General features: G+C 46.1%; 1 protein-coding gene across 6 annotated transcripts in view; it reads left to right on the plus strand.

Annotated features, from left to right (window-relative positions):
• The window catches only part of EHF (ETS homologous factor), a 41,804-nt gene extending 23,972 nt beyond the window's left edge, over positions 1–17,832 (plus strand). For 2 of the 6 annotated variants that reach the window (XM_082683390.1, XM_082683391.1), the window contains exons 4-10: positions 833–1,078; positions 3,543–3,605; positions 6,284–6,352; positions 6,473–6,541; positions 11,677–11,739; positions 13,162–13,357; positions 13,446–15,044. In XM_082683390.1, the coding sequence (XP_082539516.1) occupies positions 833–1,078; positions 3,543–3,605; positions 6,284–6,352; positions 6,473–6,541; positions 11,677–11,739; positions 13,162–13,357; positions 13,446–13,545 (806 nt within the window). In that variant the 3' untranslated portion in view covers positions 13,546–15,044. Of the gene's footprint in view, positions 1–832; positions 1,079–3,542; positions 3,606–6,283; positions 6,353–6,472; positions 6,542–9,696; positions 10,044–11,676; positions 11,740–13,161; positions 13,358–13,445 lie in introns of all 6 variants that reach the window. The other 4 variants (XR_014298846.1, XR_014298847.1, XM_082683393.1 and 1 more) reach the window with 4 other exon arrangements.
• Positions 17,833–18,712: the final 880 nt, after the last annotated feature.

An 18,712-nucleotide genomic window follows, 5' to 3' on the forward strand; every position in this document is an offset into this window, starting at 1 on the left:
ATCTGTTGGAGAATCAGGGGACATCAAACCCTGAATGATAATTTTTTTGGGGGGGGTGGTCTGTGATGAGTTTTTGGGGTGGCCAGACTCTGCAAGCTGGGTAAGTATTCAACAGGGAATGACTGGCAGAATATAAACCAGGCTGAAAGAACCAGAGATAAAGGGCAGAAGTGATGGGTCACTTGGAGGAGAATTACGGAAGAGCCTCAATGCCTGGCTTGGCCATTTTTTGCCTAATTTCAGTGAGTAACGGGAAGCTCCTGAAGGCAGCAGAGTAGGGAAGTGACATCACAGCGGCTGTAATAGCCCGTGTGGGGCTGGGGTAGATCAGCACAGTTAGCTGGCGGCGAAGCAGGACCACTCTGGGGAGGAGCAAAGGCATCATGGAGAAAAAGAATTTTACTCTCAGGCCTCGGTTTTGGTTGAAAATGGTCTGAATTTGGGGTTATGAGTGTGTGTGTGTGTACGAGTTAAAAATGGGAGTGAGAAAAGAGAGGAAGGGAACTGTGTGGGTGTGGAAGATAGGTAATAGGTTGGTGAAACTATAACAATGTGTTAGCCTTCTCTGTACTTTGTGGGATGTGCTCCTAATCTCGGGGCATTTCAGGTTTGTGTCCTCCTGAAGCGTCCAGGGCTAAGTACTCTGCTAGGGAGGGCGGGAAGAGTCAGGGAGGCACATTCCAGACAGCCTCCTCTCTAGAGCCCGTCTCATGCTCCAACGCCCCCACTGTCATTGTGCCCACACTTGGCAGCCGAGCAGTGCCTCCCTATGTCCGAGATTATGTCCCGGAAGAACCACGGGTCACTCACGGGACCGCCCCCTGTTTTACAGTTGCCAGCGGGTTTTTCGGAGGCCAGTGGCATGAAATCCATCCTCAGTACTGGACCAAGTACCAGGTGTGGGAGTGGCTCCAGCACCTCCTGGACACCAACCAGCTGGACGCCACCTGCATCCCTTTCCAGGAGTTCGATGTCAATGGCGAGCACCTGTGCAGCATGAGCCTGCAGGAGTTCACGCGGGCAGCGGGGGCTGCGGGTCAGCTTCTCTACGGCAACCTGCAGCACCTCAAGTGGAATGGTGATTACCTCTCTTTACCCCACTAGACATCCAGGGCTGGGGTGGGGGTGTGTGTGTCTCACCTCCAAATCACTGTCTCCTGAGCGAGGGAAGGAGAGAGGAGGCGAGAGAACAGGTGCAATCTGAGGTTCCAGGTGTCCAAGCCCACAGGAACTCAAGGTCATTGCATTTCTCCTCTGGTTAATTTTTAAGGAGACAAGGCTAGTTGGGTATTCACAGAACACTTGCTCTCAGAAAACCTTTTCTTGGGGCGCCTGGGTGGTTCAGTGTGTTAAGCCTCTGCCTTTGGCTCAGGTCACGGTCTCAGGTCACAATCTCAGATCATGGTCTCGGGGTCCTGGGATCAAACCCCGAATTGGGCTCTCTGCTCAGCTTCCCCCTCTCTCTCTGCCTGCCTCTCTGCCTACTTGTGATCTCTCTCTGTCAAATAAATAAATAAAATCTTTTAAAAAAAGAAAACCTTTTCTTCTTCTGCACCCTGCCCCACCTCTACAAACAGGTTTGGATAGCCTAGTTTCCAGTCACTTGCTTGTTGAGATCATCATGGGTGCTTTTTCTTTTCTTTAAACTTCTAGACCAAGGTTCCTAAGATGGGACTTACATGTGGTAAGAAGTGATGGAGGATTAATTAGGTCTGTGTTTGTTTTGGGGAAGAGAAGGCTCTCAATATTTCAGCAGATTCTTAAAGAGTCCAGAACTCAAGAAGAGAGAGAGAAGAGAGGGAAGGAAAAGGTTAGAACCAGTGGTCTTGACACGTGTGGGTCATTTCTGCAGATTTCTGGAGTTAGTGCTGCCCTAGAGCCCCCTCTGTGTCTCTCTAGAGGCCGCATCTAGAGCAGAGGCAGCCTAGTGCCTCAAAACCTGTTCGTCTGCGGTAGTTTCTTCACACACGTTTATCCTGGCTTCTAAGACACGACAGGGCAAACAACCAGTCTTGCAGAATGTCTTTGACACTGACATAAGGTTCTCCTGACACTGCTAGTAAAAAAAAAAAGTAAGTTCTTCTGGGTGCTTTGAGCATCTTGGAAGACAGTAATATTATACAGGAGTAGTGCGCTGGTCTGTCCATATCAGAACAGGCACGTCTGAGCAGAACCTACGTTTGGGCAGGTAGCTGGAACTTTGGGAAGCATGAGGTCCAGGGCTATGAACCAGATTCGGACCCTGATAGCTGCATCAACACTAAGAAGGACCCAGGGTCTGGCCGTGAAGCTGGCAGCTGGGGCGGCCATTTTGGATGACCTCATTCAGCTCCTGGGCACTCCCTTCTTCCCATCCACCTCACAGAGATGGTTGCTCATTTTTCTTTTACTAGAACCAAACCAAACAAGGCTCTATAAATAACCCCCAGGAGTCTTCAGAAGGAGCAGACTTACACTTGAAGATGTATATATACTTACCTCCTTACCTTCAATTAGATCCACTCCTTCAAAGCTTTGCCCTGATTGAAGCCAGGGGCAGAGGCTTAGGAGGCAGAGAGCAAAAGGGTGGTGGCCGTCTTTGACCTTCCCTCTTTGCCCTTCCATAACTTCTTTGTCCCCACTTCATGCTGTCGGTGCCTCTGACTGTCTAATGACCAGATTTCTCTCCTTTGTTTCATTGTTTGTCTTTTTGCAGATATTCTTTTAGCTTATATTCATTGACTGTTAATACTGGACACTCTAAGTGAATTGATTCATTTAATGACCTTATGATAAAATAAACATTGTACCCACTTTACAGATGAGAAACGTGAAGGTCAGAAAGGTTAAAGTTATGACCTCTGCTCCTGAGATATTTGTAAAAACCTGGCTGGGGAGGAAAAAACATGCTAAACTCATTCACATGTTAATTATATATATATATATATATATATATATATATATATATATATATATATATAGTTGCAAGGCATAAAAGAGGAGTATTGCTTCATTTATCCAGATATATCTCATAGACTGGATCTAATCAAAATGGGTTTGATTACGTTTAAGATCGAAGAAGAATCAAGCTGGTGAAAATGATTCTTCCTGGATTTTTGCTCTCTTCCTGTATCCTATGTTAGTAGGAGAAAGCACCTTGGAGGCCTTTACTGCCTTTATCTGGTTTAATCCCCTCCATTTCCAGATGAGTTAACCAAGAGTCAGAAAGGCCAAGTGTCTGTGACTATCAGTGGGAGAACTGGCCTTCTGACTTCTTAAGTTCTATTTCCACCATCCTGGGATAGCTTCCCTCGACAAGGTCAAATAATTGCATCGGATGTAGATGCCCTAGTTCCTGCTTTTTGGGGCCAGGGACTCCAGGCTCCAGTTTATAAACGCTGAGAGGGAAGCCCGCTGACCTAAGCACACAGAGGTGGATAGGCGGCAGGACTGGCAGAAACCCTTCCAAAAGGCTAGCTTTGTCTTTGTTGGATCTTTTGCAGCTGGTTTTAGTTCTGGCTTCATATAGTTCGGCTTTGACTTTCCCCATCTGTCCTCCACAGGCCAGTGCAGCAGTGACCTATTCCAGTCCACACACAATGTCATCGTCAAGACAGAACAAAATGGTGAGTAGGCAACTTGGGAGGCCAAGCCTGGGGAGGACAGCTGGGAGGGCATCAGGAGAAAGTGGGAGCAGGGCGAGTCTAGTGCTCTGGCAGGAAGCCAAGGGGTGCTTCCTCCTTGGCTCTCTCCAATGGACCACCCTACTGTGAGTCTTGTTCCTTGCCTTGGGGACCAGGGACTGCCAACTATTTCCCAACTAGGCTGAAGCTGTCCACACCTCCGTCCACACCTCCCGCTGCTGGTTAAGGCATCCTCCAGGCTGGAGTCCAAGAGCTGGGGAAAATGCAGGGTTTGGGAGGGCCTCCTTCGCACACGAAGCGAGTCAGGGTCCTGGGCTGGGCCAAGTTAGGAGAAACAAGGGGCAAGAAAAGTCCAGCGTCTCCTCCCCGCTCGTTTTTTGGGGGGAGTGCATTTCCCAAAAAGGAGGAAACTACAGATTCGCTGTTGCAGTTTCTATAGCTTCTGGAGGGTCTGGGGGACATCCAAAAGCAGCTGCGGAACCCATTCCTACCTCAGGTGCACTTTTAGACAAATGACACTATTCTGGACTCCGAGTAGGGTCTGCGGTCTCATAGGATCTACGTTTATTTTTTGTTCTCCTTTCCCGATCCAATCTGTCCTCCTTTCTCTGTCCCAAATCTTTCTCCTGGAGACCTGTTGGACTTGTGGTGGTGGTTGTGAGGGGGAGGGGCAGGCAGTACTGCCTGGAGAAATGTGCCCGAGGGCCTCGCCTTGCATCCATCAGAGATCCTTGCATGTTGACCTTTGACCTATGACCTCTCAGTCTGGGGAGAGCTCTGTTAAGTCCCCCAGGGTCCCCTGGCTGTGATAAGACCACCGCTGCCCCAGAGTCGCTCCCCACATCCACAGCAGTGAGACTGGGAGCCATGTCGGATGGCCGAGGTCGCCACAGGCCTCCTTGAGGCATGCATGCAGGTCACCGTGGACAGAATTTGACCCGGGGTGGTTTGAGAGTTGCTAGGGGCTGAAATTGGCCCCATGCAGTTATTTACTCTTTTATGAGGGGCTAGTCACCATTATTAAAGAAAAAGCAATAGCTGTTAAGCATGTTCATTAGGTCTTCCTGGCCTTGCCCCCCACCCCGCCCTGCACAACCCCCAACCCCCACCCACCACAGAAGCCAGGGGTTGGGTTCCCTGGATGGCCTGTGTTTCTGGGTCTGACTGCCCTAGAGGCAGACACAGGATTTGGCCCAGAGGCTGGGGCTCCACCCCCATTCCCACCGGGACCTGACAGATAGCCCCACTGGAGGAGCCTGCTGGTGTTGGAGAGGGCCCAAATAACTTGGTAATTCCTCCTTGACCATCCAGACATTCTCGTGTTGCCAGTTCAGAAAAGCTGAGCCAAGGGGTGGAGAAGAAGGTCCACCCTAGGAGGAGGGGAGAAGAGGCTCTTAGAGGGGCCAACACCCCCCAAACCTTTTTGGTTCAGTTTGTTTTCAGAGACAACAACAGGTGTACGAGGTGACCCAACGAGGAGAGAGGGTGTAGCCCCAAGAGATTGGGCTTGGGGTGCCCAAACACGTAGCTATTAGTTAAAATACCAGCTAAATCCCTATGTCGTAAACAGGAGGACTTAGCCGGTGAGTCAGGCTTTATATTATTTATGCTATAAAAACAAAATGAAACTCGGCCAGTGGCTTACCACCCTGACCCTGAAATTCAGAAGGCAGACAGGAGGGGAGCTGAGGGCAGCCTCCGTCTGTGAAGGGGGGAAAGCAGGAAGTTCCTGGTGGGGACGAGGTGAGAACGCCTGCCGGGTCTCACAGCTTTTGGCCAGGAAAGAATACGCTCCTGTTGGAGATCAGCCCAGACGTGGGGGTTGTGTAGGAGCTGGGCTTCATTTGGGGTAGGTGGACGGGAGTTTCCTTGGAATCCAAAATCCAAAGGGTCAGACATGCTTCCCCAGCCCTCTGCAGGGGTGTGGTGGGGGGAGAGGGAGCGCTCTTCTTTTTCAGAGATGAGGCAATGGGGCTTCCCTCTTAAAAGTTGTCTGCTTGATTTGGTAACACTCTCTTTGCCTTCTCCTTTGTTTTGTTTTGAGAATTTTATGTCATCGCTTGAGTTAATTGGAGAAATGCTGAAGGAAGGGAGGTGTCACCCCACTGGAGGGAGAACTTCCAGAATTTCAGTCATGAAAACACCATGATCAAGACTGACTAGACTTTCCTGACAGAAACATTAGTTCTCCCAGGAAGATATTTCTAGGAAACGATGATCATTAATTAAGAATTATTTGACCATAATAATTTCTTTTTCTACTGTAAGAATATTCTGGTGATTATACAATAGCAGGCAGGACGAGGCCAGGCTCCAGAGCCCACTGCCTGCTGTGTGCATGCTGGGAAGATCCCCAGGAAGCCAAAGCATGGACCTAGGACGGGGTCTCACTATAGTGTTCCCTTCACCTTTCTAAAGAGGCATAGGTGTAAAACACACAGTTGGGGCCAAAACAAAGCCCATCTCCCGTTGGACACTGGGAGAAAAATGAGTTAAGATTCTTATAAAATAATATGTGGTAGAAGCAGAACGTTCTCCTGCCTCTCAGAAGACCACCCACAAGGTCCAGCTCCTCTCCGATGAGCAGTGAGTTAGAAAAGGCAAACTCATCACCTAGGAAAATATGATGACTGACCATTCCCATTTTCTGTCTTTTGTAGACCCTTCCATCATGAACACCTGGAAAGAAGAAAACTTTTTATATGACACCAACTATGGTAGCACAGTAGGTAACTAACTCTCCAACACTTAAGGGCCTTTGACATTCTTTTTATTCTGTTTTCTAATAGCCACAGAATTACATTCTAAGGAGGGGGCTCTTAATGTCGTTTGTCATTTCATTGCTACAGATTTGTTGGACAGCAAGACATTTTGTCGGGCCCAGATCTCCATGACGAGCACGGGTCACCTTCCTGTCGGTAAGCTGTCCTGACATCAGGGGCTGAGGGTGCCTCGTGCAAGTGCTTACTGAAAACTAATGAGAATCACAATACCCTATGTTTCCACTTTGCTGGAGTCTTTCTCGTTAAAACACTGGGAAGGGAATGGAGTTACTATTTTTAAAAGGTCTGTTTTTGAGCCAATATCTGTACATTGAAAATGACCAGCAAGGAAGCCTCTAGAAAAAGTGTTTGTCCCCTGTGAAATCAAGTCACTCTCTTGTGACAACAAAAAATCCTTTCAGCAAAAGCTTGCTCTTAGGGAATTATCTGATAAAAGTGTTCGGACTTGGGTCTATGTATGGGGGAAGAAGGCTGTATTGAATCTTCAACAAACTAGTCTGACTTCAGAGAAAGAAAACCTAAAAGTGGCCTTCAAAGGTCAGAGAACCTGAAGGGATGATCTCTGGGTAGTGGGGTAGCTGTTGGAAATTTCTAGAACCCTGTCTATCACAGATCAGCCTTTAAGCCTGAACCCTGAAGGCTCATTAAGACTCTGATTAGTCAGAACCCCTGTGCTTTATGAATTACTATGGCGATAGTTGTGCTTGGTTAAAAATGGATGCCAGTGGGGGCTATCCTTGACTCCCAGTCAAGGTTCCCCTGAGACGGTTGGTCCCTCGGGAGTTCGGAGAGGGACTTTCAGATGACAATCCCCCCTCCCCTTACAAAGAAGCCCATTGGCACATGCCCTGTGAGCATGAGCACACAGGGGAGGTGAACAGAGGGTTTTCTCGTGTCCCTTGACCTGGGTGCGAACTTGTAAAACCGCTTGGGTCTATGAGATTTGGAGCTTAGACTTGTCATGGATCAATTGCTGTTTTCCTGGAATTGAAGGTGGGGCATCTTCAGAATCAGGATTTAAACGCATGCTTGTGAAGGAACATGGAATCACACAGCCTCTCCTCCCTGGAAAACTTCCCTTGTTTTTGCTTTTGTTCAGTATGTTTTTAAGAAATGAAATCATGAGGTTTTGAGGTTTTGAATGAAACAGGGATGGGAACCAATGTCAGTGGTTCTAGAATTGAGGTTAAGAATGAGGGGCAATTCGTTTTTCGACTTCCCCCAGTGGGTACCGTGTTAGGTGTCACTCTTAGTATTTGTTCCACTTTGGAAACAGATCAGATACTGGGAAGGCTCTAGGTGGGTCTGCTGTTCTGGGGGAACTGAGCCGATCGGGGACGGGGTGGAATTTCTGCAACAATCATTGTCACCCAGTCAAGACCAAGGGTTTCAGAACTGAGGAAACCACCAGGTCACACACTGACTTCCTCTCCCACCTCGTCAGGTGGCACCTCCTGTGTCCTTCCAGTTCTGTCTCTGGCTTATGGCAAAAAAATTGCAGCTTAGAATAAACTTGCACCAACCACTTCCTGAGCCTCGGGGCCTGTTGGGTCCTGAGGTGCCTGGAAAACAGAAAAGCCATAGTCACAACCCTCCTGTCCTCTCTGCCTGGCCGCCCTTCTCTCTTCTGTGTCCTGACTTAACCCTCTAGAATTTCACAATCCACACCGGACCATTCTGTTTTCATATCTGCAGGAATAGGGAATTCACTGTCCCCTTATTCCATTTTTACATAATCCTTAAAACGGGCTTTGCAGATCGGCACTCCTTTATGTCCCTTGACCCTGGATTCCCTTGCTGCCCATTCCTATCCTTGGATTATAACACGGTAAAGAAAACGGGGACCTCTACTGGAATTATTCCTTATAGAGTTAACTCAGCGTCTGGGGCTGGCAGCTTCTTTGGAGTAATTAACTAGCCCTGGGTCCTCCAGAAAGCTAGTTAATTACAGCCTTGCCTGGGGGTCCGTTCCTTTCGGAAAGGTTTAATCTCTACTGGAGGGGACCAGAACACCACCACCTTGCCTAAAAAAAGGACCTTTGTCATTTGTCAGAGTCTGTAGATTTCAAGTTCCCATGAAATCGGGTGCAGTTAAACATCTTGCTATGCTCTAAAGCAAGTTACAAGCCAAGCAGGCGAGGCTCGGCATAAACTGATGCCCTCTGTGATAAACGCAGGTGGGGAAGCGGGCTTTGTTTTGATTTCTCTGTCATCTGCCCATTTCACAAAATGGCCGCTGCCCATGTTCCTGATCTGCCCGATAGTCCTCGAGCCAATCACGCCAACTCGGGCTTGATGTGTTTATTCACTGACTTGTTGAGCCTAGAGCTAGGGTGTCATGGTCTCTTATAACACTGACATTTGTATATCCCGTAAAGAAATGGCTCACAGCTGAATCACATGCAAATGCTTCTAATCTTCGCTTCTTGCAAAGCGGCATAGCTGAAGTCATGCCCTGGCACTTGCGTCACACACCCGTGGCTTGGTGCCCCCCTTGCCCAGACTGGACCTCGGCCTCAGGTGCCTGGGAGCAGAGCGAGAGAAAGCCGGGCCGGACGACTTCCCCAGAGCAAGCCATTATTTTACAGGAGTGAATCACTTAACCACACGGCTAACTTCAAAGCTTTTGGCTTTTATTTTAGGGTGAGGGGAAGACACGGGGGGAGAGGCCATCGTATTAAGGGGAGGTTTCAGATCAAAAGACTTCAGTGCCAAGGCAGGTCGGTGATCCCACAGCTTGCCCACACACACTGGGGATGGGAAGAGGAGGCTGGAAGAAATCCGAGTTTCTTTTGCCTTTGGCTGCATATTCCTCCATGTGATGATGAAAACATTTTTATTGGGGGATTTATTTTGTTTTCTGTCTTTGGTTTTTCTTGAAGCTGGATGGAGGTCCATTCTGGGTAAATGGCTGGCATCTCACAGAGAACATTCCCTCATGGTCTGTCTGGTCTGGGGTCTTTAAGTCTGGAGTGTACGGACTCGTTGAGAAAGCCTAGATCCCTGAAGTTGCTTACAGATTCTCACAAGGATACACATACTTGCATTTTTCTGGGGAGAGGGCCCACGATTTCCGTCTTAGTCACAAAGGTGCCTGAGCCCCCAAAGTAACTGATTCTATACCAGCTTGAAACACCTGAACAGTGATGGAAGCCAATCCGCTGAAAACCCTTGAGTTTTCCTGAATTCAACCTTGGCTCTGAAGTAATGGCCCTGTATCCCTTCTGGATGCCTCTGGAAAATGAACTTTGCTTGTGGCCTCCTGGGTAAATGCCACCCTTTGTCCGCAGAACAACGCGGCCCTGTCAGAGTGATGTATCACTTGGAAACCGGGGTGAGTGCCAGACCTGTCGCAATATTGTCACATCCTGACGGGATGTCGCAATCTCACCCTGAAACCTACAGGGCGGGAGAGCGGAGTCTCCTTGCCTTTCCTGCGAATTTGCCCTTCCAGATTTCAGAGAAACCCAAGTCAGGTGCAGGCCCATCTGCCGACAGTGCGGGGGGAGAGATCCTCCGCCTGAAGAAGAGGTTTCTCAGCTGACCAGAGCTTATGACATCCCTGTCCTCCTCCTACCACGGCTCACGGAGAAACAGCCGGGAACGCTGAGCCGTGATGAGCCGGGTGCTCCTATAGGTGACTGTGTGTGAGGATGTGTCCATGCATGCTGGGGAATCCAGAATCACTGAGCTGGAATTACTTTTTCCCACGAACTCGGGCATTAGAGAACTGAGCCTGATTCTCAGCAGGAAAGACTTCTGTGAAATCTCTTAGGTGCCATCGTCTCTGGGACTGGTTCCAAATGGTGGTTGTGACCAAAGCCTCTGGATTTGAATCATGTGTCTTCACATCGTGGCGCCACTTTCAGGCTGTGTGACTTTAGACAAGTCACCTGACCTCTCTGTGTCAGATCTTTGGTTCGTAATAGTCCCCACCTCAGAAGCCTACTGAGTGAGGTGACTAGGTTATTCTTGTACCAAGCCTAGCACAGTGGTGGCACATAGTAAGGGCTCAGTAAATAGTAGCTCTTCTTCTTAACCGTCATAGTAGGACCTAATGGTTATTCTAACTTTTTCGAATCATCAGCCACTCTTGACAATGAAGTGAATGCCATGGGTCCTCTCCATCTACATGCAGTTTCAGTCAGTTCATAATGCCCTGGAAGGCCACATGGGAATCAGTGAACCCTAGCTTAGGAAGCGCTGATGTACTATGCACTGGGAGATGCATTTTACTGGCCCGGTTGCTTAACAGGATTGGCTTGCATTTAGGGACTGCTCTGTATTCAGATTGATGGGTTACTGATTGAGAGATTTTTTGGTAAACTATGCCCTGGTCTTCCTGACGCCTGAAGTGCCCACTCTCACACACACACACACACACACACACACACACACACACACGTACACACACACACGCACACGTGTGCACAGGCATCGCCAGACCACTTATTTTTCTTTTTAAGAAGTTTTATTTCACCAGATCTGCTTCTGTCATTGTGTCTTTGGTGATACTCACAAGGGTTACCATAATGAGTCATTTGTTAACTAATCTGTGTTTCCATAGTCCACTGGTGACCCTCTGTACTGAGTGCAGACCAGTCAATGGCCCCTTTGTCAGACTGATTAAAATATAACTTTGCATGCCAAAAAAGGGCACTCCTCTGGCTTAAAAGCCATTTTTCTTTGTTATAAGTGTTTACATTTTGTATTATGTAAAAACACACACACATACACACACACACATACTTCTTTCAATGTTCTATATCCTTCAGTGGCTTCCTCGCTCTCTCAGAACAAAAGCTAAAATCCAAAAAGAGTCCCACAAAGCCTTACTGATCTCAACCTCTGCCCCTTGTTTACTGTCACGTTGGCATCCTTCTATTCTCTGAATGTACCAAACACATACTGACCTCAGGGCCTTTGCATTTACTGTTCTTATTCATTGGCAGTTCTTCTGCAAGCTCTCTGCATGGCTGGCTTTCTCCCTCACATCTTCTGGTCCCCTTCTCTGAGATGTCTTCTGTGACTACCTTATATTTAATGGCAGATTATTTCTACCTTCACACTCCTATCCCCATTTCTTACCCTGCAAGATTTTTCTTCATAGTACATATCATCTGTTTTGTTCTGCTCATATACCACACACGCAAACAGTGCCGGGCATGTAGTAGGTGCTCAATAAATATCAATTAAATGACTGGATGAATGAGTGGCATGGATGACTGTAGGTGACAGGTAAATTAAGCAGCTCTCACTGTTCCTTTCAGCAGAGTCACCTGAGATGAAAAAGGAGCAAGACCACTCTTCAAAGTCCCACACCAAAAAGCACAGTAAGTCGGCTGGCTTTCGGGTGGCGGTTGCCCATTCCCTTCAGGGTGGGTGTAACTGGAGGCCTCTAGTTTTTATGCAAATATTGCCTCTGCCTGTCCCCTCCTCTTATTTATCTCAGCCTGTTTAGGGTGAGTCAGTGGGAGCACCCCTTGCTGGCACGGTGAGTCTCTCTATAGTTTCTCGAAGTGAAGATCCCCTGGATATTTTCTCCCTGTGTTCGAAAACTGAGACACCCAGTGAGTGAGAACTGCTTGCAGGCACGAGGCTAGCCATTTCACTCTCTCCAGAAAAGTGGATGGGAAGAGAAAATGAGCAGAAACAATGGAGATGTATTCTTTTTCTCTTTTGTTGACTGTTGGCTTCCTACCTTTGTTGAGTGATTGATCCAAGAAAGGACTGTTTACTCTTAATAGTCAACAGTGTTCTTGGGAAGTCGTCATTCCCTTGATAATAAAACCTTAAGAAAATATAGGAGCTGTCAGAGCCATGAAGAGGAGGAGGGCTCAGAAAGAAATCAATTGGACATTGTTACTATTTGTTACTCCATGTTATTCCGAGAATTGAAAGAACACAGCACAGTAAATGGCAGGGAGGGGTTGTGTAGGGCCGGTCTTGTGGGGGTCAAGTAGGATTTGGTTGCTAATCTTACTGTAGTAGCTGCTTCATTGTCAAATTGGCCCCCTCAACTCCTACCAGACCCTGTCCCAGTATAATCTAGGAGCTCGAGTTCTAGAGCCCTGTTGATGTGCATTGGACTGAACCATAGTTGCTGGGTGAGAGTGCTTTACCTGGGCTGAGGTTCTAAATGAAAGTGGTTGAAGTTTGCTCTTCTGGGAAAGGACAGAGCGCAAGGAATCCTGAGCAAGGAATCCTCCAGTAATTAAAAGAGACTCCCCTGGCATAGGAGGTCTAAGATCTATTCCTTTGTCTTAGATTTGCCGCTAGCTAATTGGGTGATCTTGGTTAAGTCACTTGAATTCTCTGTGTCTCCGTTTCTTTTACTTTTCTTTTTTTTTTTTTTTTTAAGATTTTATTTATTTATTTGACAGACAGAGATCACAAGTAGGTGGGGGTGGGAGAAAACAGGCTCCCCGCTGAGCAGAGAGCCCATGCGGGGCTCGATCCCAGGACCCTGGGATCATGACCTGAGCCGAAGGCAGAGGCTTTAACCCACTGAGCCACCCAGGCACCCCTGTGTCTCCGTTTCTTGATGTATAAACTAAACAATTGTACCAGTTTGTTCTCAAATGCCCTTTTAAAAGATATAATATTTGGTGATTCTGTGATCTGACTGTGCCGGTGGATAGGGGAAATTTGAGACTCTTCTCCTTGATAGAAGATGTGGCAACTCTATGCTTCCTCTCCCCCTTCTTTGCTGTGACTTAGGCCCTTTATAAATTCCTTTTTCAACTTGTCCTCAGATCCACGAGGGACCCACTTATGGGAATTCATCCGTGACATCCTCCTGAACCCAGACAAGAACCCAGGGTTAATCAAGTGGGAAGACCGGTCTGAGGGCATCTTCAGGTTCTTGAAATCAGAGGCTGTGGCTCAGCTATGGGGCAAAAAGAAAAACAACAGCAGCATGACTTATGAAAAACTCAGCCGAGCGATGAGGTGAGGTGTTTCCAGCCCTGACCATGACCGCTTGTTTCCCCTGGTGGTCTTTGTTGATGGCCACCTTATGTGATGTCCTTTGTTACAGATATTACTACAAAAGAGAAATTCTGGAACGTGTAGACGGAAGAAGACTCGTATACAAATTTGGGAAGAATGCACGTGGATGGCGAGAAAATGAAAACTGAACCTGCCAACACTGAGCACGAACCCAAACATTCCCCCAAATGATAGCCAGCAAAGAGCTCTTGGACTTAAGTATTTCAAAGACTACTTTTCTCTGATATTTATGTACCTTGAGGGGGAAAACCATCTACTTCTAATGGGAAGAAGGAACACTACAGTTGATAAAATTGTTACTTTGAAGTATGTCCTATATGGGGGACAAACGTACACAGTTTTCTGTGAAATATGATGCTGTATGTGGTCGTGATTTGTTTTTGCCTCTATTGTGAAGTTCCTTTCCACGGCAAGAAGGGCAGGATTTGTAGCCTTGTGCTTCTTGCTAAAAGAAAGAGAAAAAAATTAGAGGGCATTAAATGTTTTTATATTAGGAAAAGGTGACATGTCCTCTGCGTGTAAGCATCCACGTGGCCTCATCGGGAGAGGCGGGAGAGGTCACTAAGGTGAACTCCAAGGTCTCAGATTGACAGGATGAACCCAAGGATGCTGGGAAGTTTAACCTGACCTTTTGGAGCCAGTGAGGGGAGCATGAAGACTTCCAAAATCCAAGTGGACTATAATCACTTCATAATCACATGACTTGCTGTGCTTAAATCAGCAGAATAATGGTGAAGGCTTTCTACTCATTCAAGAATGATTTACCTGACGCCAAGGCTGTCTCTCTCCCTCCCTCATCGATGACTTGGGGCAAAAAAACTTCAAATGCTGTCTCTGCTCATTTCTAGGTATTTAAGAGAGAGTTTAGCCTTGGTTGTTTTCAATCCCAATTGTTTGAAAATAAATGGGAAAAAGGAAGTGGTGATGAGTTTGCTCTTGTATTTACAGCCCATCGATTCTCGATGAACAAAATGTGGATGTTTTTGGCTGAGTGATTCTTTTTTGTGCATTATTTGGCTGTCTTGTGCTTGTAGGTTGTTTAGCGGGATCCGTGATCTTTACCCACTGGATGCCAGTTGTCCTCCCTTCCCCAAAGTTGTGACATCTTCAGACGTTGCCACATTTCCCTTGAAAAAGGGCAAAATTGTCCCTGATTGAGAACCACTGAGGCAGCCCGCCGAGACAAAGATGGCGATTTACTCTCAGAACAAAAATATGTGTAGATCTTTCAGCTCCCAGAGTGAAGTAAAAGTAAGACGTCAAAGTCAATCAATTTTTACGTTTTAAAATATTAGGGACAATGGGAATGGTAGAAATGGGGAATCTAGAGGGGATTTTCAGAATCCCAGATGAGAACCAAAGTCAGAGAAGTTAAACAGAATTATGTACCAAGAATTATAATAGAAGACATTTCACTAGAATGACAAAGCAGAGTAAAAATTACATTGCAAAAGGAAATGCTGAGAGAAGAATGAGAGGGGGAGAGAGAGAGAGAGAGAGAGAGAGAGATCGGTCCAGGGAAAATCTTTGTTCTTTTGGATAATTTCTTTCCTGTCTTATCTGGACTCGTCCCAAAGTGAATGGTGTGTTGCCTAGATTTGTGTCCAGAGGATTTTTTTTTTTTTTTTTTTTTAAAGACAGAAAAAAGAAAGGTAGATGGAAGAGAAACAGAATGCTCAGTTCAGAGGCTATGGTCAGTAAGGAGTTGGGGATTTCTCCAGTGGCATTGCTCTGGGCTGCCTGGAGACTTAATCCTGGGCCTTGCAGCCTGGGAGGAACATGAGCCTGTAGACACTTTGAAAATGGGTTTGAACCCTGAGATCCCTTTTGCACCTTTTCTTTTTGGCTCCCCACATCCTTCGCTTTCTCCCCCCTTTTGCCTCTCTATTTTGAGCAATAATATGGGGATGGAGACAGCTAATGTCATCCACGAAGAGAACACCTACCGCAGTGTCTCACCCAACGAAGGTGAACGAGTCATAGTCGAAGGTTGTGGAGTGTTTGTAATGTATTCAGAAGGTTGGAAGTAAGAATTCAGAATTTGTCCTGATCATAAGGGGAACCATTACGGACGGCGACCTTGGAGCGGCAGCTTAGCAAGATGGTCTTCTGAAGGTACAACCAAGTCCGTTTTTGCTTCTGCCTGGCTTGGTCACTTCCACAGAGGTGTTACTGGGTGTTGTCAAGTAACAGTTACCGAGGGACCTGAGAGAAAAAACAATGAGCCACACAGACCCGAAGCACACTGCCTAAAAGACACACCTTGCTTTCCCAGCGAAGCTGAAGGACTCTGAGGCTTTTCCAGCATTTTACTACGTTTCACCTGGAACAAATTAAACATCCAAACATCTGAACTGGTATAAATGCATAAATGTTTGCATGTCTGTGTACATCTGAATTGTGTGGAGCTATTAGGGACATCTGCTATTTCGTTCTCTGTTCTTTCTTCCCTGGCTTTGCCTATTCATCATGGGGGGCGGGGGAGGCGCTAGATACTTCCCTGAGCTTCCCCAAACCTGCAAGTTTCTCACATTCCTCCAAATTGGCCTTGGCTCTTTCTGCACCCTCCCCCTGAAGAGCAATTTCTGCTCGGCAGTAAGAAAATCTGGGGAGTACTGATTGGAACAGTTCTGCAGATAATTAACAGATTGTGCTATTTGTTGAAAGTGACGGTTTCTTGGCACCCAGTTCCTGCTTAAATAGGCTGGAGTATTAAGTTCTCAGCATATCTCTCTATTGTCTTGGCTTGAGTTGATGCATTTTCTATGTGCTGTTCGTGACTTGGAGAACTCAAGGGAATTGAGCCATGCCAGCTTGGGGTGTGAACAGAGTACTTCCCACCACAGTGTTGCAAGGGAGAGCAAAATCCCAGAGATAAGCCAGCATCAAATGAAGCCTCCCCCCAAACCCCAGTCTCTTGGGGACTCACAGCTTCTCGTTCAAGAAGCTTAGCTCTGCTGGATGTTCACAACATCTCTACACCTGGTCTCCAAAGCTTAGGCTTTAAGCCTTTTTGCCATTTTCATGGGACTCTGAGGCAAGAAAGGTGTTGCTAAGATTTTACCAGACTCACATAATCTGAGTGTCCTGGATATTTTTCTTGAAATTTGAGCAAGATCCTGGATCCCAGAGACAGACACCCACAGATTCTTGAACTTGCCTTCGGAACAGGGCAGATACCGGTGATGAGTTTTCCTTTGAACATGCTAGTTCTTCCTCAAAGTTCATGCCTTTTTAAACTGTAAGCTCTTAGAGGACAGGAACTAGATCTTATCCATATTGTTTCCCAGCACCTTGCATGGGCTCGGTCCTTGGTAAGTATGTGTTGACTTAATAAATGAACGTCTTCTGGAAGACTTGTCCATATCCACAATCGGGATGTGAATCATTTCTTTACTGGAATAAGAGCACAATGGCCAAAACTTCGAGAACATATTATGTATTAGATGAGCATTCTACTGTGAGACTTTTTACTTTGCCTTCCTACTTGTCCTGAAATGAAACCAAACAGTCAGGTTGTTTGGTTCCACCAGTCAACATATGTTGAATGAGAATTCTGTTCCCTTGTTAGGAGCTGTGAGACTTACCTGGTACGAGAAGCCAGTAATGGACATTTGACCTGTTTTAACCAATGAAGGTTATGAATGTGTTTATATGATGTGCATTGCTATTTAAGTGTAAAGCAGTTCTAGTGTTTAGGGGTTGGTTTATATATATATTTTTGTCTTTTTGAAAAAAGGGATCTTTTGATAAGGTTAGTCGTGCATGTTAGATTTTAATTTTGCAAGTGTGTTGCTTTTCAAATCTATACAATAGAGGAAAAGGTAAAATAGTAAGAGGGAAAGGCAATTATCTTATTATTTTATAGTTAAAAAAATCATTTGTTGAGTGCCTACTGTGGGCACAGAATGGAGCCATCTATGTGAGGAGTGTCTAATTCTACAGAACGTAAGAGATGTTCCACAGGATGCTGTTGCATGGATACATGCAGTGTGAAAGAAGGAACAGCGTAGTAGTCACAATACCAGAACTGGATTAGCTTTAGCACTGGTTCTCAGGATGCCTTTTCTGGAATAGGAGATAGAGCATTTAATAAAAACCCATTGGAACTGTGCCTTATGAACCATTGAAACGTATAAGCCCTCACAAGTTTAGCTTAATTGGGATTAATCTTTCTGTAGCTATCTGCACAATTCTTGCTTTTCTTCCATTTGGCTTCTGGGTCAACAATTTCTGGGAAACAATCCTACTGCCACTATTTAAAAAAAAATCAGAAATCTTATCCTTTAAACTATGTGAAATTCAAACTGAGTATTTTTATTGTATGAAAGAATTTTATTTTTGGAAGTATGGTTTTTTTTTTGTTCGATGGGTCCTAGAAAACATGAATAAAAAACACAGAGATCAGCCTGTAATTGTGTGTTTCATGCTTCAGCAAATCGCCCAGAGGAAATGCAGTTGGTCTACAGCAACAAAACGCATGCAATTCCTGCACATATTTATTCCATAAGCATTTATTGAGCATCTTCTATGTGCCAGGCACTATCCTAAACTCTAAGCTATGGTAGAAAATAAAAGTGATAAAAATCTTGACTTTCATGAAGTTCATGTTTCTTGGATAGAAACAGACAAGAAACCAAGCACTAACAAGCAAATATCAGAGGTGTCATAAAGAAATGCGGAACCAAGAGGACTGGAGAGTGCTGGGATATATAGGGATATATGCAAGTTTCACCAGGGGTAAGGAGGAAGGATTTCAGTGAAGACCTGAAAGATGAAAGGAAAGGAACCTTCCAGATAAGGGGGAATGGTCACATACTGAAGGGACCAGCAAGTGCAAAGGTCCTGAGTTTCCTTCAGGTGTTCTTGACCTGTCCAAAGAGCAGCGAGAAAGTCTATTTGCCAGAGCAGAATAAGCAATAGTAGGAAATGATGTAAACTAGTCACTGGCAGCCTAGATGACATAGAACACAGAGAACTTTATGAAGCCTCCAGGTTTTCTTTTGAGTGAGGTGGGGAGCCACAGAGAAGTGACATGCTCTCATCTCTGGTTTAAAAGAACCCCTCTGGCTGTTGTGTTGCAAATGAATTGCAGGGAGTCATTCAATGCCAAGCATAGTTCTTATGGAAGGATGAACAGAAGGAGGTAGAAAAGCTCCCACTCATACCCAGGCTTCCCATACGATGCTTAACAAAAATTTCAAGGTAGTCAGTGAGTTCTATCTGTTCCTAAGAAAGGTAGAGCTATGTTGTCTCCTGGGGCCCAGAAAGTCTCATTCAGTTCTTAATTTCATA

Source organism: Mustela nivalis (assembly GCF_964662115.1).
Source record: "Mustela nivalis genome assembly, chromosome: 9".
Lineage (NCBI taxonomy): Eukaryota > Metazoa > Chordata > Mammalia > Carnivora > Mustelidae > Mustela > Mustela nivalis.